This window comes from Lagenorhynchus albirostris, chromosome 17, assembly GCF_949774975.1.
Source record: "Lagenorhynchus albirostris chromosome 17, mLagAlb1.1, whole genome shotgun sequence".
Lineage (NCBI taxonomy): Eukaryota > Metazoa > Chordata > Mammalia > Artiodactyla > Delphinidae > Lagenorhynchus > Lagenorhynchus albirostris.
The window spans coordinates 18024210-18047805 of NC_083111.1; the positions used below are offsets into that span (position 1 = coordinate 18024210).

Sequence of the window (23596 nt, forward strand, 5' to 3'; positions counted from 1 at the left end):
CTACAAGCCTGCTTCTAACAGTTTACACAGTAGGTCATTTCCCCTTTCAGCCCACCATCTTCTGATTGCAGACAAGTCTAGAGTTGGAAGAGTAAAATGTCAGTGGTGTTTCACTGAGTGATTTACTCACAGAGTAGTTTCTGTACGAGGCATCGTTGGTAGAGCTACGTGAAGTCAAGGTTCAAAAACAGGCAAAGGAGGTGAATTCACAGGATGGCAGAGACCCAGACCGGGGCTTTCTGTGACTGCCTGGTCCAGTTTTTCCCACTTCCTCACTCCCATTGCATCGGTAAGAAAAAGAGACCTGGAACGATTACTTGTTCAATATGTCAGAAATAAATCACCCATATTCTGGGAATGAACGAAACGTTTTGCTAACCTGATTTAGGGGCATTAGAGTATCAGACACACAATGTCCTAGATCTGCCTCTGCTCCTTACCTTACCCACCACTTCCAATCCATCAATTTCTGCTCGTTTTATCCCTTGCTTCTCTACCACCCCAGCCTTCGACTGGGTCTCTGTCATCTCCACAGACCAGGCCTCCAGTCTTGGCCCCATTTAAATCCATCTCAAAGGCAGATGGTTTCCTGATCAAATTCCTTCAAAGACTCCCCAAGGCCAGCAGTGGAAAACCCAGCTCCCAAACCTTCACCACCTCGTTTCCCATCGTATCTCAATGTAGCAATCTTCAGCGCGCCTGAGAGTAACCTGGGAAGTTTGCGAAATGCAGACCTCCGGGCCTCAGCCAAAGAAAAGTTAATTCAGCCCCAGGTGGAGGACCAGGAAATTTGCAGCAGCCCGCCGGGATCTGCCCTCAGGGTGGATGGGGCACGCCTGGGGAGTGCTGCCCTCCAGTCCCACTGCTTGCAGGAACTCAGCCCATGCACTTTCACTCCACTCTGGCCTCCCAGGATGTTCCTTTGGTCTGAAGTATCCTTGCCACCGTCTGCTTGCTGCCTAATCTCCACAGCACAGGCTCAGCCCCACTCCCGTAAGCCCCACGCGCATTTGGTGTTCCTCTTCCTCTAGGCACGCTCACAGCTTTACCTCAGCATTTACGATACTATATGGACAGTATCGGTTTATGTTTGTCTCCTGCACAAGGTCTGTGGCTGTTGAATGAATAACGTCTGTTAAAGGAAACAGTGGCAAATGAAGTATGTGACTAAATAATTCTGCTTCCAGACAGATCTTCCTTTAGGAACCGAGACAGGATGTGGGTCAAAGAAAAAAAAAAAATCCTACCCCAATTCTCAAAATCCTGTGGAGGTTAAAGCCTTGGGCTCCAATGGTTATGCTGTCTGGGATCCTCCCTTGATAGGTCATCTACTTGTTTTGTGACCTTTCTATACCTCAGTTTCCTACCTACTCACAGAGTTGCCATGGGGATTAGGTGAGATGACAGATGACAAGCTCACAGCACAGGTCCAGGCACCAGGTAACCACTCGAGACATGTCTGTCTGCACATGGCTAAAAGGCAGTGCCCCAATTGCTCTCCTCAGAGCAAAAGGGGAAGGGCGCTTGCACTGATGCATGCTATACACGGGGGAACCGTTTAGAGTGTCTACACTGCTTCCATATCTGGAAACACTGCCAAAAAATTCACTACCTGCTAAACAGCTTCCTTTGGCGTTTCTGTATCCAAAGGCTGCTAGTGAGATTCCTGCTACCGTCAAAAATCATCTTACAGACTCTATGCAGAAATCTTAATTTAAATTAAAAAATGTGATTTAAATGAAAATAATTTAAGTATTTTAACAGGTTAATATTTTTTAAAGAGAGCACCGTTATCTTCCCTTCCCCATGATAAAATTCTTCTGTACTTTACATTCTTCCGTTACTTTACATTCCTATTGTTAGGGGTGACATTACATATCTGAAGAGACATTTTATTAAGTTTTCTTAATTTAGTCCGGGCCCGCTGTGCATCTTGAGAGTGGTCACAAGAGACTAACGGGTTAGGCAAAGGAAAGGGGCCTGGCAGGGAGGGCCATTCCAGGCAGAGGGAGCTGCCTGTGCAAAGAGCACGGGAAGCGGTCTGCAACAAACCACCCAGGCTGGGTTACGTGCTTCCAGGTGGGCCCCTCCAGCCTGCAGCCCTGCCTCGCTCCCAGCTCCTGTCCTGCTACACAGGAACCCGCCAGCCTATCTGGTCTTACCAACACGTTCTGTTTCTTATTCATCTCTGTATTCCTAGGGCCTAGTGCCATGTTTGGACACGGCTGGCACTAAATAAACGTTTGCCAAATGATGTTTCTTTAGCATAATAATTTCTGATGGTGATATTTTGTTCCCGTGCGTTGCCAAGAAAGAAACAGGCCAACAGATCTATCTTGCTCGCTGGGTATGTCCCTTGAGCACAAATCTTAGAAAGTATAATTTCACAAATTCAAGAAGGGACGTTCTGATACCTGAATTGCATTGTCATAAGGCAACAGATTCCCAAGCACTTGACGTGAGAACTGCTTTATTGGTAACTCTTAAAGAACAGCTGTGTCTAGTATCCTGTACAGGAATTCCTCTTTCGCGGCAGGGCTCCTAAATGCCACTGTTCCTCAGGGTTACTGTCTGAGCTCTTTACATAAAGTACACATCTTTCTGAGTTCCAGGCCCACGGCCCCTTTTGTCTTTTGGGCATCTCAAAATTTAAGAAGTCAAAAATCCGGGCTCCCCTGGTGGCGCAGTGGTTGAGAGTCCGCCTGCCGATGCAGGGGACACGGGTTCGTGCCCCGGCCCGGGAAGATCCCACATGCCGCGGAGCGGCTGGGCCCGTGAGCCATGGCCGCTGAGCCTGCGCGTCCGGAGCCTGTGCTCCACAACGGGAGAGGCCACAACAGTGAGAGGCCCACGTACCGCAAAAAAACAAAACAAACAAACAAAAATCCAAACTCATCTTCCTCTTTAAACCTGGACCTTCCTCCCTGGTCCCTTGTTTCAATAAACAGGACCAGCATCCTTCTAGCTGTCCAGGCCAGAAACCCGAGTCACTGACTCTTCTGGTTCACCACACCATCAACTAAGTCCTACTGAGTCTGCCTGGGAGGCTCTCGCCCATACATGCACTTCCTTCCCACCTCCACTGCCACTGCTTAGCTCACCCCATGGGCTCTTACCTAGATTACTGGTCAGCCGATTACTACTTAACCTGTCTCCAGTTTTATTGCCTGCCCCCTTCCACTTGCCAATCTCTATACCACCTGCAGAGTGATCTTTCTAATACTTGATCATGTAATTCTGCTGCCTGAAACTATCAACAGGTCTCCTCTGTCTTCGGGATAACGCCTGAATTCCTTACAGGTCAGTGAGCCCCCTGCTTACTTCTCCACTTCATCTCTCAACAACCGCCACCTAGCGCCCTCTTTTCCAGCCATACCAAACATTTTACAGCTTCCCAAATACACGAGTGCCACTGTCCTCTGCACCATCCTCCACCTCCTTCTGGAAAACATCCACCCATCCTTTGGTTCCCAGCTTGCTACCACTTGCGGAATCTCGCCTCCAGCCCCGGCCTATGATTAAGCTCCTCCTGTGTGCTACCTAAACTCACAGCAAGGTGCCTATCATCCAATAGGTAACTGCTTTTTCAATCTGTACCAACCAGATGCTATGACAGAAAGGACTAGGTCCTAATCATAATTTTACATTTACATAGTATGTAATTGGTGAGTGACTGGAATTAATATTTCACTGAGATAAGAAGCAAACCTTATAAAATGGGCTGTCTTTTCTGGGAATCCAGGCCAGACTGTTAACTAACTTGTTAACAGACGACAGATAAGGGCTAAAGGTACCACACTGTCAGGGCATTTGCATCTTTGCAAAGAAGCCTGTCAGTCCATAGCTCAACTGATTCTGAAATCACTGGGATGAGCTGGAGGGGGTGTGAACAAGTGACTAGGGCTGGTGGAGGGTGGGTGGAGCCCCATCACCTGACACCCCACCATCCTCGCTCTTGAACCCTAAACTTTAACTTCTCAACAAGTTTTGACCAAGAGGCTCCCCCTATGAATCTCAGACCTTTCCCCCATAGATGGAAGTATACGTATGAAATCTTGAAATCCTAATTCCAAAAAGCTCCCTCACCAATGTAAAAAAAAAAAAAAATGAAACTGAGAGGGACACTTGGACCAAGCAACTGAGCTCAAAATTTGATTGACTTGATAACTGTAAAATTTAGCAAAACATTTTACCTCATTTAAAAGTTTTTAGACGCTAACGAAAAAATATCACAAAATGATTTGTTAATCTCTGGCACAACGGATCATTTTTAAAATACTAGAAAGTGAATTAAAAATTAATTGTATTGTACTTGGCTTGAATAAGTTTCTTTGGGCGCACAGGGAAATCCTAAGAAGATTTGACTTCAAAGAGCTGTACTATTTTCGAGGCAATCTTGATTCCTTACACATTAATTAAATTTCTGATAAAGCAGCTTATTCTGAATTGAGCATATTATACAAATACATGTGAAACACCCACCGAAACAGAAGGGCAAAATGATTAAAAGCTGATTTGGTTGTACTCCCAAGAGGCCATTGGACTAAGGCTGAGTGACTTACATAAATACCTTTGGCATTTGTTGGATCCTGTTCCTAAACACAATGTTCATATTTCATCTATAATAAGAAAAGCATCTCAAAGATTTGCAAGGCACTAGTCTTGCAAGCGTCCAGTTTGGTGTCTTGAGTAAAGTGAGATTGGTAGAGTCAGCTTAATCCATGATGGAAAGTTGTGAGCAGGGTGCCTGACAGCTGCTGCTCGCAGGCGCCTCCCCGCTAGGTTAGCATGAGCACAGAACCCTGCCACTGGCCCCAAGGCAGAGCTTCTCCAGGGCAAAGCCAGCGTTCCTATGGAGCACACGGGATGGGGCCTGAACCCAATCACACCTCCGCCTTTCCGGAAAACAGTTTTAGCAGGGTGGTTTCCACTTCATCGAAGCTGTAGTGAAAAGTAGCTGCTGCCTTAATGCCCCACATTGACTACATCAGGAAGGTGTCCTATTTCACAGCTAAATGAGATGGAATCTGCCGAAATTTGGACTGTCTGGAGCGAACTCAGATTTCTGCAGTTAAAACCGGGCCAACGTGGGTCCCCCAAGCCTAGGTTATCATCGCCCTGGACTGTTTTTTTCCCTCCAGTCTTCACAGCCGGTTTCCACCAAGCAGGTCTCTGCAGAATTGACTATGACCTCACGTGCCACTCCTACCACGTATGGCATCTTCTCCTCGCCCTCCCTGTTCCAAGCGGAGAGCCACGCCTACACGGTTCAGGGTTTAAAAAGGAATGCTTCTAATGGCCCTAGAGCCTGGATAACTGTGTGGTTCTCCCATATCATGGTGGCCCAAGACTGAGTTTCATTAAATCTGTATTGCTTGGACCTACCTGTTAATCACTAAAACTCAGGCTCACCTCAATGCCTCAGGGTTTCTGAATGGGCCTGGCCCTGGGAGGGCTGGCTGAAGAATTTTTTTAAAGAAATATATTTAGAAACGAGATGGCCTAAGAATGTTTTATAAGGTGCTCGTGATACAATGTGTTCCCATTTCATGTGTTAATGACCTGTTAAGCCACCAGGTGATATAACATCAGAGCTGAAGGAGAAGGAAGAGCAGAGCAAGGGCTTCCTCCGTCTTCCCAGTTCGGCCTCTGGACGAGCACTGTAGCCAAGCTCTGCCCCCTGCTTAGGGGCAGGACAGGGCTGACGCCTAGGTTATCTTTGTGGTTTCAGCTGTTCTCTCCACACACCCACAGAATTCTCAGTGACTGCTCGGCCCCTTAAGAAGTCCTGGGCCCCGGGATAGGAAGAAGCGTGTCTTTCTTTCAACAGCCTGGAGAAGAAGGTGAGGAAATTAGGGTGCCTCACTTGCTCCCATGGGAAATGGGCAATCTGTGGTAAAAACGACAAACAGGTACTTCAAACTTTGATGTGCAATACAGAAACCACAACACACGTAAAGGGTAATGGTGACCGACACTAATCTATCCAAACAATATGAAGATGAAGTCTTTGTTATCCTCCACTGTCTTCAGGATCAGGACCCCAGCCTAGCTTGACAGAAACACACGGGGCCATTTCCTTACTCATTTCCTCTTCAGTCTTAAAAAATGTCATTGCCTGTTGACAATATACTGACTCCACACCGACTGCGGCTGGGAAAGGGGTGAGTCTGGACACGCACGTCTGCACACAGGTGGTCAAGTCTGGTGGACTCAACTCCGTTCCTTTGGCTTAGCCCTATTTCCGCTTCCCAAGCCTTCCTTCCCTTCCTGCTTCCATCTTTACCTCCATCTCAGGCTGGCTTCTTGGTCTTCTATCAGCCTTCACTTTTGGGAATGGTACTTGTAGGATCGACACGTTTTCTAAAACATTAACTAGATGTAGGGATTTACAGGTTAAAGTCCCACGACACTCACTCTTTCATTCAACCCTTATAACAACCCTCCTGTGAAGAAAAAGGCAAACGTCAGCCCCCACACACAGAAGCTTTTCCGCACCTCAAGGCCTGAGCGCTTTAACCAAGCCTCTGGAATCTGCTCATGGGCTGGTGAGAGCAGGTGGAAAAGGGCGACAGGCAGCAAAGGCAGATATGGAAGAACACGGGAGACACAACTGAAAAAAAATAACTGATGCTCTTCTCAGCCATACATTCCCACATTTTAGGTGATGTGCCCCTCAAATTTCTTTACTTATTTAACAGTCTCTTCATTAAAGTGACTTATGAGGCATTACAAGGAGTCCGCCTTCCTATGAAAAATCACTTACGCTAATAGTTGAAAATTAACCAGAGCCCCAGTAGAAGAAACAAAAACATTCATGGAAAAGGTAACCTAAAATTGTTTTTAAAGATGTGATACAGCCTCTAATATTACAGAAAAGAAATAAAGATAAAATATAAACTATAATAATATCGATTTTCAAAAGAGAAAGAGAAACCTTTTATCCAACAGAATTTAAGGACCTCAAATTCCCTGCCCTTTACAATAACTCGGCAGATTGAGCTTCTACCTAAAATTGGTGGTAATAAGTTTAATTTGGATCCACAAAGTGCACTGGCTCATGGCTGACTTTGGGCTTTAATAGTGTGAATGTAGTCAAGTAATCTTGTGAGGGACTGTTCCACTGAATGTTATTATTTGAGCTAAAGAAAAATGACCGAAAAAAAATGGCTGGACAAGAAAACCTTTCAAAAGGAAATAGACAGCTGAATATTCAGCAAACAGATTTTTAAAAAGACAATAAGCTCTTATGTTCTGACTTATCACAAATTTTGGTGATGTCAACTAAGTAGGATAGGCCAATGTCATTGTAGTTAGTAAAAGATGACTTCCTGGAAATTTCTTATCGGACACTCACAGGTATCACTGGACCAGCTCATGACGAATGGAATTAACATTTTGGCTTAACTAGAAGCTGTAATTCCCTGGCTATGCTTTAGTTCTGACACTTTAATGATGTTGACCTAATTAGGGAAAAGGGCACGTCTAACACATACTTTTGCATTTTCTGCACTTCCTTGACTACTGCCAGGTTACAGGGTGATGAACTGTGAGAGCTAGGTTTCCTGTCTGAGAACTGCGGTTTAAAAATGTCTGGCAAAATGGAATTAGAAACACTGGCAGTGTACGTACCCAAAGTAGTGAGGATGTGATTCACTCATTCATCAAATATTTACTAGAGCTCTTATAAAAGTGCCCTGATCTCAACTAGCTGCTGGTAATACAAAAGTGAGCCCAGCTGCCTTCGGGGCCTGGCTCTCCAATCTAAGCTGGAGAAAGAGATATTACACAAAAATACTGAAATACAATGACGATTTAGACCAACGGGGGGATTTGGACTGAGGGGGTGGGGTGGGAGGGGCAGGGGTGGGGTGGGAGGGGCAGGGGTGGGGAAACCCTCTGTGAAGAAGAGGCTCTATGTCTAAAGCAGAGTGGGGAGCAGCCCGAGGGGCTGGCCAGGGGAGCCGGGCCTGGGTACCAGCCAGAGGGAGGGATGAGCAAAGACTCCCCTGAAGGAAAGCTGTAGTGGCTGAGTCATTCTGGGCATGGAGGAAAGGGGGAGAGTGGCATGAAATTGTAATGTACCTTTTTAAAAGAGAAGTATGGGAAATATATTTTTCCTGTAGGGTTAAAAAAAAAAAAACCCTGTCATTTTAATATGTAAGTCCAAAACTGGCAAACAGGGAATCCAGTCTCTGGTTCTGCAAACGGACAGAACAAGCTCACCAGACCCCTTGATGCTGAACTTCTCCACGTGCTATCTGGCTGCTTCCATTCCCCAAGCACAGCAGGGCTGGGCAGGGGACAGCACATTCCCTGTCTAGTGCTGCCATTACCACCTGAAGTGGCACTAATGGTGGGGGAGAGGTTGGGAGCAGACAGCTCCACCCCACTCGTCAGCCTGACCCACCACTGGCACTTCACAGTGGTCCTGGGGGATTCCCAGCCCATCACCCGACTAGCTGCAGTGAGGCTGGCCACAGGGTCACTGTCCCACTCCGCTCTATCCTCCCTTCTTAGTTTTCTTTCTTCTAATCTGATAACAATGAAGCAAGTATAAACAAATACCTGTGGTTCTCAGATGCTTTAGGCCAGAGCTCTCCCATCCTTTTCAACACACCTCTTCCACCCTTTAGCATAACTACTCCTTCTAAGGCCCAGATTCTACAAAGCTCTTCCTCTGTCTACACCCCTCCCTAAATTATCTATTCGTTTCCATGGAAGTGTGGTTCTCAAAGGGTCACTTAAATGCCTCAACCAAATGCCTCACCTTAAAATCCCTCCTTAAAATATTTTTCTCAAGAAACAGTCATTTGAACATGTCTTAAGGAATTATTGGACACAAGAGTTAGCAGAGTAAAAAATGACCAAATGAGAAAAATGACTGAAATGACAGGGACAGTGGGGTGACCTTGGGCAGAGCCTCGGTCTCTGCCTCTGAAAATGAGGAGCTTGAAATGTTCAGAGCTGCTCCCCTTTCTCTTGCACATTTCTTAAACAAGGTGGAGACATTTTCTCAATCCCATGTGATGACTTTTACTCTCTGGGCCAAGACAAGAGGAGAACAAAACATTTTTAAAAAATCTTATTAACATAAAATCATATAAACTTTTGGAATTAGAACAGACACCTAAAGAAAGGTTATAGGTGTTGGCAAATTATTAGCATCCCTTAAAGTTTTAACTCTTTTTTTAAAATTTTTGTAAAGTTTTAACTCTTTGAGTGCTAGCCAAACTAGCTAGGAAACTTTCAGTAACTACTGATTCTACTGCATTATTTCTACCATCTGCTACCTCTTCTCTGTCATCCTCATATTCCCTGATCTATAAGAATTAAACAGGGGTCCATAATAAGCCTTCAGAAATAAGCCTCCTGTGTTTACTGGGAAGATACACCACTCCGTCTGCAATGAAGGAAAGATCCACAGATCTACCATGTTTTCCTGAATCTTTGGGCCGAAGATGGCTGGTTCCATGTCTCCTGATTTCCTTGAGGAGCCATTTTCACAGAAGGTGATTATTTTCCCTCAAAGCTAGGCTTTGTTTCCAGATAAAATAAGGTGATGGTGCAAAAGCGGATCCAGGGCTTCCCTGGTGGTGCAGTGGTTGAGAGTCCGCCTGCCGATGCAGGGGACGCGGGTTCGTGCCCCGGTCCGGGAAGATCCCACATGCCGCGGAGCGGCTGGGCCCGTGAGCCATGGCCGCTGAGCCTGCGCGTCCGGAGCCTGTGCTCCGCAATGGGACAGGCCATAACAGCGAGAGGCCCGCGTACAGCAAAAAAAAAAAAAAAAAAAAAAAAAAAAAAAAGTGGATCCATTTCCCTGGGATTTCAGAAACAAACAAAGATCTCTGTAGCATAAAAAATAACAGTGATACAACAATAACACTATCAGGGAGGCAATCTGAAGTGGTCAATAACCATTAACAGATCATCTCCCTTTGTTGCTAATGTTGAACTAGTGATTTCAACAGTGGCCGCTGCCAGGAGTCTTACTTTCTAGTTCTTATTCTGCCATCACTGGGGCAGGGGAAGGGGAAAAGTGTCTTTATTTCTTAAACTCTTGATATTTTTAAAAGCAAAAACCATTAATAACAACTGCTAGAAGGGTCAGGAAGGACTGAGCAAGTTGCAAAACTCTGTATCTGAAGTAGTCATTAAAGCAAGGAATCTGGAAAGACACTAAACCAGTGAAAGTGAAATACAAAAGGTTAATCGGGCGTTAAAAATTTTTTTTGCCTATCATGTCATCAAAACAGTGTTTTTTTCCTTGTGGTAAGAACACTTAACATGAGCTCTACCCCGTTAAAACGTTAAGCACACACTACAGCATCGTTAACTACAAGCACAATGTTGTAGAGAGCTCTAGAACGATTCAACTTGTTTAACTGCAGCTTTATACCTTGGAACAGCAACTTCCAATTTCTCCCTCCCTTCAGCCCCGGGCAACCACCATTTTACTGTTTCTATGCGTTTGACCATTACAGATCTCGCCCATAAGTGGAATCATGCAATATATTTGTCCTCTGACTGGCTTACATCACTAAGCATAATGAACTGAGCATTCTGTAAACAGCTAAGTGAAATCTTTATGAAGGCGTTAACTAGCTAGAAGTACAAGCTCTTAAGCTAAATGTCTGTTAATTATAAACTATTATAACACACTACTCCCAAACTACATAATACCACCCCAAAAGACTTTCGACAGAGAGACTGTGCCTAGAACTTGGATAAGAGTTTTACGATACCGGTAAAATCAGAGATCTCTGCATCACAGCTTTTCGTTATGTAGGTTCCTCCAATTTAATCATAAAAGTCAATAATTAAAGCAAGCATAAGAAAGGTATTTGCTAGAATGTCCCGCACAGGTTTATCTTCCACTTGCCAAGACTGAATTACCTCTAGTATTATCACTAGGTGAAAACAAAAGGGAAGAATCCAAGAGCACATTTCAAATTAGAGACTAGGGCCTAACGAAAAGTATATCAATTCGCTCTAAAAGTTATCAGAGGGCCATGGAAGCTGGCAAGGTTAGATGTGCCAAGTATCCTATCTACAAGCAAAGTAAAAAGCAAGTAGATGCAATGCCTGGTGATCAGAGAAAACCATGATCTACAATAAAAGATGCTCAGCAGATAGGAGAGACCGTTCTTGAAAGTTTGCGCCAATTAACGAGCAATATTATCTTTAAAATTGGGTTAGGTTGGGATAAACATGGAAATCTTGAACACTTTGATATCATATATATCTAAAAATAATACAAAAACCAAGACCGCCTCCACTTTCCAATTAGCGTTTCAGACACTCAGAAGTAAACAGCAGCCATAAAATAGGGGCATTTAAAAAAAAAAGAATTTCAGGGCTTCCCTGGTGGCGCAGTGGTTGGGAACCTGCCTGCCAATGCAGGGGACACAGGTTCGAGCCCTGGTCTGGGAAGATCCCACATACCGCGGAGCAACTAGGCCCGTGAGCCACAACTACTGAGCCTGAGCGTCTGGAGCCTGTGCACCGCAACAAGAGAGGCCGCGATATTGAGAGGCCCGCGCACCGCGATGAAGAGTGGCCCCCGCTTGCCACAACTGGAGAAAGCCCTCGCACAGGAATGAAGACCCAGCACAGCCATAAATAAATTAATTAATTAAAAAAAAAAAGAATTTCAGAAGTCTAGAAGTATTAAGTTGAACAATATGAAATCGCCATTTTTTGTACATCGAAAAGTTTGAACATCAGAATTTTCACATGGTTCCACCAAAGAAAAGGGAGGGCTCATTAATTTAATGGTAAGAATAAAAACCTGAAAACATGCTAAGAGTTCGTGGTTTCACAAGGTTTACTTCAATGCGAGGATAGTACTGAAGCAGGACAAGGGTTTTTAATATTCTACGATAAACGTTATGTCTCAAATCACACGAAACTAGGGCCAGTCAGTACCTGCTCAAATGAGCCTAAGAATAAAATTTTCCACGTATAACCGTCCCACTTTCTTTTTTGACTAACATATGACATCCAACCCTAGTAAAATTCTCTTCCCAGTCGGTTTCTCCATGCCCTGGTTGGATGCCTGAACCTGGCTATCATGGGTAGAACTTCAGGGGCGTGCCCACATACACCTCACTTCTCAATCTACTATTCACCACTGTGTCCTACTCACTCCAGCCCTCCTCTGCCGCTCTTTCTTTTAACCTTGGCACACTGACAGTCCCATCTGTCTTTGTCAGGCTCTCCCCACCCCCTTCCTTTCAATATACCAGTGATCTAGGCTTTCTTGCATAGAATGGGGGGATTCTGCTGAGCCTCGGTCACTCTGCCTTTCCCATGTAGGTAAGCTTTGCTGTTCAAAGAATGTCTGCTGGATTCTGTCACGTAGCTTTACATTTATGCCTAATCTGAATCCTGGAGAGTTTCTCAAAACCAATCTCACCTATAAGGCATCAATAAACAGAATTTGAATGTTATAAATTAGGATAATTTTCTAAGGCGGAGTTGTACACACCTCCAACTTTAATATTAGAATAAAGGGACTCACCTACACTAGGTGGGTTTCCATGTGGATGGTATTTTCTTTCCAGCACACAAAAGCACTGTGCACTCTCTGGAAGTATTTCAGGGGTACTTTTCTTTCTTAAAAAAAGTAACTTTCTGGACTCTGGGAAATGTACACAGGCTCTGAGTCAACTCCATCACGTTCAGTATTAGGGAAGTAATTTATATGAGGAAGGGAACCGCAATGTGCCTTCGACATTTTTTGAGGGCGGAAAGTTTCAGAAGAGGGCAGGTACGTTTCTGACTCATTCTATTGGGCTTAATCATTTTCCACCTTTGATTCCGGCAGTTGTAGAACCTATTTGGTGATGTCACCAAAGGACTGACAAACATATTATTTGATATTCCACTGCTGCGAAGGACCCGGGCAGAACCACCCATCCTGTGCGTACATACCTTGAATTTGCTATTTCCACTTTGGTTCTCGCCATGGCGGCTGCCCTTTGCGCGCCTTCGATCGCTCTGTCCACCTTCTCCCTAGTTTTTGTATTTCTTATTGGTATAAGCTGCTTCCTTATTCCACGGACCAGAATATTATTTTTGTATTTTCCCTCTTCCTTAGAGCCGTCGGGAAACACGGTGCAGCCATACCCGTGCCTCTTGTTATTTGCCCACTCGCCTTCATACTTCATGCCGTTGGAGCGCTCGCTGATGCCGAAGCCGGTGCGCTTGTCATTCTTCCACTCGCCCATGTAGGTTTCCGTGGTGGTGGCGTCCACGTGGTCTTCCACCGGGCAGAAATCACAATCTACGTCGCCGAAGCTGATGGTGGAGTTGGCATCGCTGGAGCTGATTCGGCTCATGGCCGCGTCGCTGCGGACCGAGCTGCGCTTGCTGGAGATGGAGGACTTGGATTCGGACTTGCGCAGTTTCATGCTTCCCAAGAGGGAGCCGCGGCGGAAGAGGCCGCCCTTCTTCTTGCCCGCGAGCTCGGCGTCTGCATGGAAGTTGAGCACGAAGCCCCCGCGGCTGCCGGCCGGGCTGTCGGCGGCTGCCGCGGCGTCGTGGAGCACGCTGCCGTTGCTCTGCTCGCTGCGCAGCGAGGCCAGCGACGTGCGCAGCGGCGAGCGGATCACCGTGGCCATGCCGTAGGGCACGCTCTGGCGCACGCCGTAGCCGTGTCGCATGCCGCCGGCCCACTGGCCCTGGTAGGTACCTTCGAGAGACCGCAAGAGAGCACAGTGTAAGTCTGGGGCCGAGGGGGCGCTGGCGCCTGCGAGCGCGGGGCGCGCACGGCTAGAGCCCTGCACGCAGGCCCGGCGGCCCAAGGTTTAATCCCGCACATTGCCAAGTCAACTCTTAGGGATGCTTTTAAAATTCCATTTGTGAATCCCGTCCCTGAGATGTTGTGCCTAGACCTTTTCTGTAATTGTATGTAGGCTTTTTGTATACAGCTGTGGTGGCTAAAAAGCGTGCACTGTTTACCTTTGGGAAAACTGAGATAAGGCCAGAGGAAAACGTCCACACTTAGCATTACGGAATTCATCTCAGGGCAAAGGAGTGCTTGACAGTGTCCACTAAAACCTTGTTGACACCAGATCACTTTTTCAATGAATATTATGCCTTCTCAGGAAAAGGATAATCTCTAATCGAAAGCATTTGTTTTCAGTAAGTTTTTCTATTAAATAAATTAGCGGAGACGTTTAAAAATTAATCTGGAGCAGCTTTTTAAATAACCTTAGGAGGAACTGAATGTTAAGATTAGGGAACTTAGAATTTTCTCTTCTACATCAAGTTCATTTCCTTTTAATTAAAGGAAAATTTTAAATTAAAATATCCCCCAAAAGAAGCTATGTAGAAATTTTAAGATGTAATTACTTCTTTATTATTCCTAACTCACAATATCACAGAATACCAATCATGATAACAGCCTGTCTTGACTTCTTTCAGTTTCTGATTATACCGAGCTACCTTGCCATTTTATATTGCCGTGAAAAGATTTCTATTGCATGCCATACAGTTGTTTTTAAAATACCGAGAAGTGCTGCTTATAGTTTTATATCATTGTGTTAACAAGGGCTGATTACTGCACTTAAAAGTTAAAGCCATAATGGCTCCAAAGTCAAAAGTTTTGACTAATTTCAAGACTACCGTCGCTTTCTGTTCATTCTGATATATTTTTGGTATATAAATAGACAGTAGCAGGGAGACAATGAAATATGAAGTGGGTCTGGTACTGTGAATGTCATATTCTGGGTAGGTCTTAACATCTTAACCTGACACCTAAGAACTTCTGAGGAGGTGGGCATAAACCCCAAAGGATAAGATAGTCAAATAGAACATTTCAGATCAAGAAGCTTTCTACTGAATATTAGCCATCTCCAAACAGGGAAGGAAACTGAATTATTTCCTTAATAATTATTTCTTTAACAGGGAAGGAAACTGAATTATTAGGAAATTGCAACTTACTTTCCCTTTTCCTGATAGATAAAATTTTAAGTTCTAAGATAAAAGTTATACAACCTGACTTACACGCACTAAAACTACCTTATTTTTAAATACTTTGTTTAAATAAGCAAGGAATGCTATAATTGTATCCTTCTACATAATGACAAGTTAATTTTGCTAGAACAACTTCCAACATACTGTTTGATATCAAGAAGTATTTACACTTTTAAAATGCAACCATACTGTCTTAGGAATTCCTAATACTGAAGGGAAATTAACAGCTAGTTTCCTTAAACTGCTATCTCCAAAAAGTATTTAGAATTTCCAACGACGTATTGCTTGAAAACTCTAAGTGGTTTAAGGCAACAGCAATAATTAGGAAGTTTAGGGTGTTGCTTAACTGTCCAGTTGAGAAGCAGAACAATGGCATTGGCTATATTCCCATCCTATTCTGTTGAGGAACAGTATATGGAAGAATTCCTCCACAGAATTGCTAGAAACCAATTTACAGTCAAAGTGTTAGTGGCTCATCTGAAATTTAAAACAGGTTTAGTTTAGTCAATGAACCTAGCAAAAAAAAGGGCCTCTAGTTCTTTATGAAGCAGGTGGTTTCCACCTGCTCCCTGCTGCTCAAATAAAGTTCTAATTAGTTCCTCGCAATCCCTTAAATATAGATGCATAGTTCACACGTTTCAAAATTATTTTCATGGGTTTGAAGTTATGTTCTATGATTCTGTGTCTGGGAGCTGATTTTCTAGATATGGCCATTTTCACTAAATAAGCTTGTAGTGGAAGGCATCCAGTTCAGAAAGAATACCAGTCAAATTTAGACTTTATTATGCCAAACTTAAATCTACATGCTGTGAATGGGTATGTGCATGTGCAAGTATGCATATAATTAACAAAACAATGTGTCTTCCTAGATATTTTCAATAGCTTCATGACAGGTGAAAAAAGGAACCACAGCAGGATCAGAATTTGCACCAAATATTCTGGGCACCTAGACTTGGATTTCATGAGCATGGTACTAATTTATTCTTAATATTCAGGGGCTTTCTATTTCAGTAACACTTCACACACAAATCACTAATAAAATAAACCGAGTGATACTTGTCAATGGAATTATGGCTTCCTTCCTCTAGTTTAATGCCACCACAAAATACATGGAATCAGATTTTCCCTAGGTCTGAAAGGGTAGCTAGGGATGGACTTGTGGTGCAGAGGCAAAAAGTAAAAATAGGGGAAGTGATATGTCCTGTTTTGGCCAAAATCTTTGTATGAAATAAGTTGTAGCAATACACTTCAATTTAGACCCCCATTTTATGATTCAGGACTTTCTAATTAACTGATTGGCATACGAAAGAAAAACACAGAGTAGGAATTCAATAGTGATTTTTAAGAGTTTTTTCTCCCCTTCCTAATTGGTAGCATATTAGATTTGTTTTTGGTAGAAAAAGAGAACCACAGTCCTACAGTGATGCCAAATTTTGAGGTTTTTAAAAAATTCTATCAAAAGTTAGTTTTAAAACAAGATGCTGATTATCTACACTCATCCTAGACACTTATTTGAGCTTCCACAACACATACATAGAGGACCTTTACTGTGCTACATATATATATATATATTGATTGCTAGGTATAGTGAATACTCTAAACCAAGAGATTTTGTTTAATGAGTAGTAACTTTGAAAGAAGACATTTATCTTTAGCTTTCCAAATACTGTGGTAAAAGAACTATCCATGGCCTTCTTGAAAGGTTATAAAATAATGCACACATTTGAAAGATAAGTTTTGTATTCCAACTTTCGAGCATAGAATTTAGTTATACTGTAGACCCGGGGCCTCCAATAAAATCCAATCACAAGCTAACATGCTTGTAAGGCTGTCAACCTAAGGCACTCTATGCCCATTCAGAACATTTAAGGGCCCTAATTACTGTGGAACTTGAAACTCATGCAGCCCATATACAAGTATTTAAGTCCTCCCCCTTTAATCCATGAGAACCATATCCTTCATTTATACTGTAGGATGAAAAGATGTCCTTTTTAGCAAATCCTACCATTCTGCCGTTTTGCATTTGAAACACGGCCCAACTGTTCTGAGTAAGTGAAGTGTACAAATTGTATAAGCTTTTATATAAGCAGTGGCCTGACTGGGGTTGCCGTGGGCTGGAGAAACTTTTAACTGGATCCCTTTAATATCCTCCAACTCTGAGCTGCAGAATTCTGACCTTGCTTCCTACAACCCTCTTCAACTAACTGATTATGTTTAGTATATGAAAATGTATTTTGCCAAAGCATAAGACATGCATGCTTCTCAGTTTATTACAAAAGGAAATTCATCAGATTTTGATACCTGTTTCAATAATATGTTTCCTGGTTGGAAAAAAAAAAGGGAACTCTGCCCTCTTATATACAAAATTTCTTTTGCAAATATTGTTTAAATATTAAAACAAGGTGAATTTTGCTCACAGCCAGCATACCATTTTGGTCATACACCTTAGTGCAAACCGGCGATTTCGTACTGCCATTCTCAGGAGGAAAGTAGCTGTTAACTTAGCAACTATACCTTTCAATTGTATTTTTTAAAACGTAGACTCCATTGTTCATTTCTAAAGTGTTTTCCTCATAATTTGTCCAGCTATCTGCAGCTCAACAATGAGTACCTTCTTTTGATGGAAAACCAATACTTCAAGAAACCGAATGAAAAACAGAAAGAAAACCCCACATCCTCCGAATCCCACCTGCATCAGGTGGCCTCTCCACTCCCATAACTAGGATGTTTCCAAAAGCACCTCAGATAAGGAACAATTCCCCAACATCCTAGTTAATGGGGTTCTGGCTTCTATCTTTAGGCTACTAGAGGACCAGAAGCGAAATACGACTCCACGTGAAACCAATCCCAGGAGCGGTCCGCAGCGACCGCCAGCCTCACAAGCCCAGGGCGTTCGCTCTAACTCCACGGGAGTGGTGATTTCAAACCCGCCCGGGAGAGGGAGGGATCAGGAACGTAATGTGACGGGCTCAAGTGACAGCGTCCCCTCTCCAGCCCAACCCTCCCGGGCGCGCTCCCTCCCGGTGGCAGCGCGGCGCCGGCCAGGTATATTCACGCCTTGCTCCCCAGGGTGTGCACACACCGCCCGCTCCAAGAACCGGGTCAGATCCAACCCTTGCGCACCAGTCGCGTCCCACTGCACCCTCCCGGGAAGAGCGGGCGCGGGAAGAGGGTGGGAGGCTTCCCCAGGTGTTTTGGCGGGTTTCCGGACACGTGCGCCTTGCGTCCTCCCCGCTTCCCCGCAGTCTGGGCAAAGCCCACCGCACTAGCTCGCGGAGCAGCCGAGCCGCCAGCGACGCCGCTCACCTCCGTCCCCGTAGGTCTCCACGCCGTACCCGTCCTGCAGCCCGTTACTCCAGGTACCCTCGTAGCGAGCGGGGGTGCACAGGCTCTGCCGAACCCCGTAGCGCCCCTTGAAGCCATGTGACCACTCCCCCCGGTACATCCACTTGCCCTTCGTCTCCACCCCCAGCCCGTGCCGCTTGCCCTGCGCCCAGTAGCCCTGGTAGGTGTTGCCGCTGGGCCAGGTGTAGCCTCCGACCACCTCGAAGCCGTGCGACCAGGAGCCCGAGTACTCGCCCTGGCCCTTGGGCCCCGTGCAGATGCCATGCCCGTGCGCCTTGCCCTCCTCCCAGCCGCCGCAGTAGGTGCCGCCATCGTCGAAGTCGAACCTTCCGCCCGTCATTCGGGGGGCAGCCCCGGCGCGCTCCCCGCGGGGGCACGGACGCGGGCAGAGCTGGGCACGGCAGGGTGTAGCTCGGGGGTGGAGGCCCGGCGGGCGAGCTCACGACAGCGCCCCGGGCAGCTCGCGCCGCCGCTCGGCTCCAGTCCGACGCCGCCCCCGTCCTCCCCTCTTCTCTCGCCGCTGCCGCCGCCGCCGCCGCCGCCGCCGCCGCCACAGCCGCCTTCCTCCTCCTCCTCCTCCTCCTCCTCCGCCGCCGCCGCCGCCCTGGCCAGCGCAGCGCGCGAGAGGACAGCCCGGGCTCCGGAGCGGACCTTCAGCTGCTCCCACCCGCCCACGTGAGCCGGGCGCCGCCCCGCGCCCGCCCCTCTTCCCCTCCCCGGGCTCCGAGGCCCGGCCCCGCGGCGCTCCCGCACCGCCCCCCCCCCCGGGCCCTGCCCCCAGCCCCGGGCGCCGCCGCTTCCCCGGCGGGCGGGCTGGCTCGGGACCGGCCGGCGCGCTTGTGTTCTCGCAGCAGGATGCGGGGTGGGAGGGCGATTGTGCCCAGGGCCGCGCGCGAGTCCCCGCCTGCCTGGAGGAGGAGGCGAGGCCGCGTGTGTGGAGGCAGCTCGCGGGCGGCGGAGGCCCAGGTGTTTGTGTTTGGGGTTTATCAATGTGGTGACGCGCCCATAAGTGCGGCCACGTGTGTGTTGAGGGAAAACTCATATGCGTGTTTGTCTGCATGGGGTTCGTAGTTGCATTTTTTCGGCCTTCCAATTTGTGTACTGTTGCGTTTGTCATGCTTAGCTGTCACCGTGAATTAACATCCCCCAGATACATGTATGCATGTGAGATAAGTCTGCCACAGCCTAGATCTAATTGTGCAGAATGTTCTTTTACACCTACCCATTTCAAAGCACATGTGTTTGCATTTATTTAATGAATATACAGGGGGAGAGCAATGCAGTTTGAAAAAGCACAGAATAAACTGGTGAGTTTTTTTGTTTGTAATAATGAAGAGGGTGTTTTTAACCTGTCTTTGCAGGGATATAGGGTATTTGCTTCTACCTCAGAGCCTGCTCCCTCTAATGCCTCATTTATTCTTCTAACAACCCTAGAAATTCTTCAGCCCGGAGCTGTGTACCCAAAGGGCAGACGGCTCAGTCTGTGTATGTTGTATAAGTGTCTGGAATGTACACCTGGTACCCCTCCACTGGCATCCACAGTTTAAGAAAGTAAATAGAAGCTTTCAAGGAGGAATATGGTAAGTAAAACACTGCTCTAAACTTACAAAGAGTCCCTGACCTACAAAACTGGAGACAGGTGTCAGCTGATCTACTTTCCAGCTGCAACACTGCTTTGTTGAATTCACTTTAGACAACTCTTTTAAACTTTTAAACCTCTATTTCACCGTCTTCCAAATGGGAATGACAAGATTTACCTTTCACTTTCAATGTTAGATAATAACTGAATATACTGTGGGTGCAGTGTAAAGCCAAACATCAGAGATTCGTTAATAGGCAAGTTGCTAAGTCAGTATTGCCTCTGGGGAAAGCAGGCACTGGTTTCAACCTTACCCTTAAAATACCCATGGGAGACACTTCTCTGTGGTTCATAGCCAGGGGTCTTGGGTTAGCTTCTCAAGGACACTGCTTTGCAGAGCATTCCTGGTATTCCTTAGGCTGAGAGGCTTTTGGATGACACAGTAAGCACCAGAGGCTGCCAAAAGTTCTCTCACTAGGTTTTGATAATCAGATAAAAATATAAGGACAGGTGTCAGGGAAGGCAGCAGGGAAAACGGAGACTAAACTGCACAGAAAAGGAACTGAAACTGACCTTGATTGTCTCTAGCTCAGGACTGGAGCTGGCCTTTCCTGCTTATCTGGCTGAAATACTGAAAGAAAAATCTCAGTTTACACAGAACCAAATCACCAAAGAGAATTAGAAACCCTTATCCATGGCGCTGCCTGCGGAGCTGCCAGGAATAGTGCTTACCCTAGTGGCCTGAAATAATTATGCACCTTGCTCAGCATCTTGTCCTGGGCTGGGGATTGATTTAGGCCACTGGGAAAACGAAGGCCCAGGATTTTGCAGCTGAGCCATAATTCCATTTTTCTGGATCAGGAGCTAGTGTAGACGGTCCCATTTCCATCTGTTTTGGGGTTCTTTTTGATACGCGAAACTGTGGGATTGCTCAGGCCAACATATTTTTTTCTCATTTTGAACTGGATTTCTTCATAGAGTAACTTTTGTTTCTTTGCCTTTTTATGTTCGACCCACCCATGTGTGTTAGGATCTACATATATGAACATTTAAGGGCTAAACTTGTGTCTGCAAGCATGGTGGAAACATTTAACGCTTTTTTTACTTTTCCTAATTAGCTGTCAGGCAAATGATGGACTTTCTGAAATACACAGCACAGAGTAAGTAAGTTTCTGGATCTATAATGGATGTGTAGTCCATCCATGGTAGATGGACAAAGGGCGTTGGTGCAAACACATCTGGGAAGAATATGGAGATCTGGGGACAGTAAAAGATATGCTCATTTATCCCTTAATCTTTTACTCTTGCTATCCCTAATAGATGTCTTCCTTGGAAGGACCCTTCATTAAAAGAAAGAATCCACCACCAGGTGTCTGCTATTACATTTCAACTAATCAGTCCTAACTCGACTCTGCCACTGACTTTCTTCACAGGGGAAAATTAGTATTGAACTTTTGGTAGTTCACTGAGAGATTTTTGGCAAAAAATCATACATACAGAGCATACGACCCATGCTTCCATTTACCTGCTGTCATCCCGGTGCAGTGTTTCCCCAGTCTGACTGATATGTTCATTAACGTCAGTGTTCAGGTTCAATGGCAACGGTTGGAGAAGACAAGGGAACGAGAACCAGGAAGAGGAAGAGGTGCTGAGGACGGTGGCACAGCACGTAGGAGGTAGTGGAATAACGCTGCAGTTTACTAGTTGGGGTTAGTAATGTCCTCATTGAGTTGAATTTAGCTTTAAGAGGAGATTAGTAAGAAGAGAATATGAATGTTGGTTTGACAGGTGGGGTGCGGGAGGCCATTAAAGCCCAGGGGCCAGCAGCCATGCTAGCGCTTGGTTTTTCTCCACTGTTTAAAATGTGGCCTTGTAGATTTCCATTCTAGAAAATTTTGTAACAAAAAGTAAGCCATTTGAGTGTGAATGTCTAGTAACAACATGTTGGTGAGGATGTTTTGCTTAGAATTTTATCTTTTTTTAATGGAAGATGTGTTTAAAATTTGATTGGTGATTTCATTTATTTACATATTAGAATTAGTTACTGAGAATTTTTAATAAAACTACAAATGACAGAAAGCTAATCTGGAGGTGTATGTTGTCTGAAGTGTGCTTATTGATTCAAAGTGTGTACAAAAGCAAGTAGAATTTAAATTACTTGATTTATTATATAAGTCAAAATGAGTTTTACTACTATTATATATAGGATGGATAAACAACAAAGTCCTACTGTATAGCACAGGGAACTATATCAATATCCCATGATAAACCATAATGGAAAAGAATATGAAAAAGAATATATATGTGTAACTGAATCACTTTGCTGTACAGCAGAAATTGACACAAATTGTAAATCAACTATACTTCAGTAAAATGTCAAAAAGAGTATTATTAGCATATCTGTGATAAAAGATTCATAAAAATTTTAAAAACTTGCCCACAATAAATAAAAAGTTAAGAAATATGGCCATAAGCTCTGCAGATACCATGAAGTCAGAAGAGGAAGCGACTTACGAAATTAATGAGCTTCACAACTTTGAAGGAAATTACGGTATGCCAGATTATGTGCCAAGTTCTTTACGTGCATTGATTCATTCAAATCTCATAATAACCCATGCCAGTAACTAGTGTTATAACCATTTTACAGAAGAAGAAAATAAGCTTTAAAACAGTTAAGTGTCCAAGATCATTCGAGGTAGAAATGGTTGAGCTGGAATTTAAACCAAGTCTGTCTGATTCTCTTAATTACCAACCACTCTTTATTAGAGTGAGGGTGAGAACTTCCAAATGGAGGAAGGAAGCAGGCTGGGTGGAGAGCAAGAAGGGGTGGTGAAGATGACTTTTATTTATTTTTTAGAAGAGCTGTCCAGGTGACAGTGATGCTACTGGCTAGAATTAAAGAAATGGAGGAAGAAGAGTAAATTATAGAGGTTGGGAAGATAGGTTCATATAGGAAAAGATGATCCAGAAATATATCTCAGAGATGTTCAATAGGCAGTTGGGGTCTTCCCTGGTGGCGCAGTGGTGGAGAGTCCGCCTGCCAATGCAGGGGACATGGGTTCGTGCCCCGGTCCAGGAGGATCCCACGTGCCACGGAGCAGCTGGGCCCGTGAGCCATGGCCGCTGAGCCTGCGCGTCCGGAGCCTGTGCTCCGCAACGGGAGAGGCCACAGCAGTGAGAGGCCCGCGTACCGCAAAAAAAAAAAAAAAAAAAAGGCAGTTGGTAATGCAGGTCAAGGACTAAAAATAAATTAGTTGATAAGTAAATATAGTTGTCCTCAGTATCTGTGGAAGATTGGTTCCAGGACTGCCCCTCCCGATACCAAAACCCACGATGTTCAAGTCCCTTACAGAAAATGGCACAGTATTTGTACATAACGTATGTACATCCTCCCATATTCTTGCAATCCTATCTAGATTCACCTATAATAACTAATACAATGCAAATGCTATGTAAACAGTTGCCAGCACGTGGCAAGTTCAAGCTTTGCTTTTTGAAACTTTCTGGAATTCTTTTTTTTTTCAAATATTTTCAATCTGCGGTTGGTTGAATCTGTGGATGTTGAATCTGATGCAGCATAAGGAAGGCCAACTGTAATCCCTGAGTTTCTCTTCTGACAGGTCTCTTTCGGTAGCCCTTCCCTTTGAGACTTGTACCATTCATGCTGGCCCACTCTGTAGGAAGCCAGCA

The 23596-nt window shown here is 45.0% G+C and overlaps 1 protein-coding gene across 2 annotated transcripts in view; it reads right to left on the bottom strand.

Annotated features, from left to right (window-relative positions):
• Window positions 1-18878, bottom strand: part of JPH1 (junctophilin 1) — an 80064-nt gene extending 61186 nt beyond the window's left edge. Inside the window, exons 1-2 of one of the 2 annotated variants that reach the window (XM_060127449.1) lie at window positions 18289-18878; window positions 12937-13696 (exon numbers count right to left, since the gene is read on the bottom strand). In XM_060127449.1, the coding sequence (XP_059983432.1) occupies window positions 12937-13696; window positions 18289-18667 (1139 nt within the window). In that variant the 5' untranslated portion in view covers window positions 18668-18878. The remainder of the gene's footprint in view (window positions 1-12936; window positions 13697-18288) is intronic. The other variant, XM_060127448.1, reaches the window with a different exon arrangement.
• Window positions 18879-23596: the final 4718 nt, after the last annotated feature.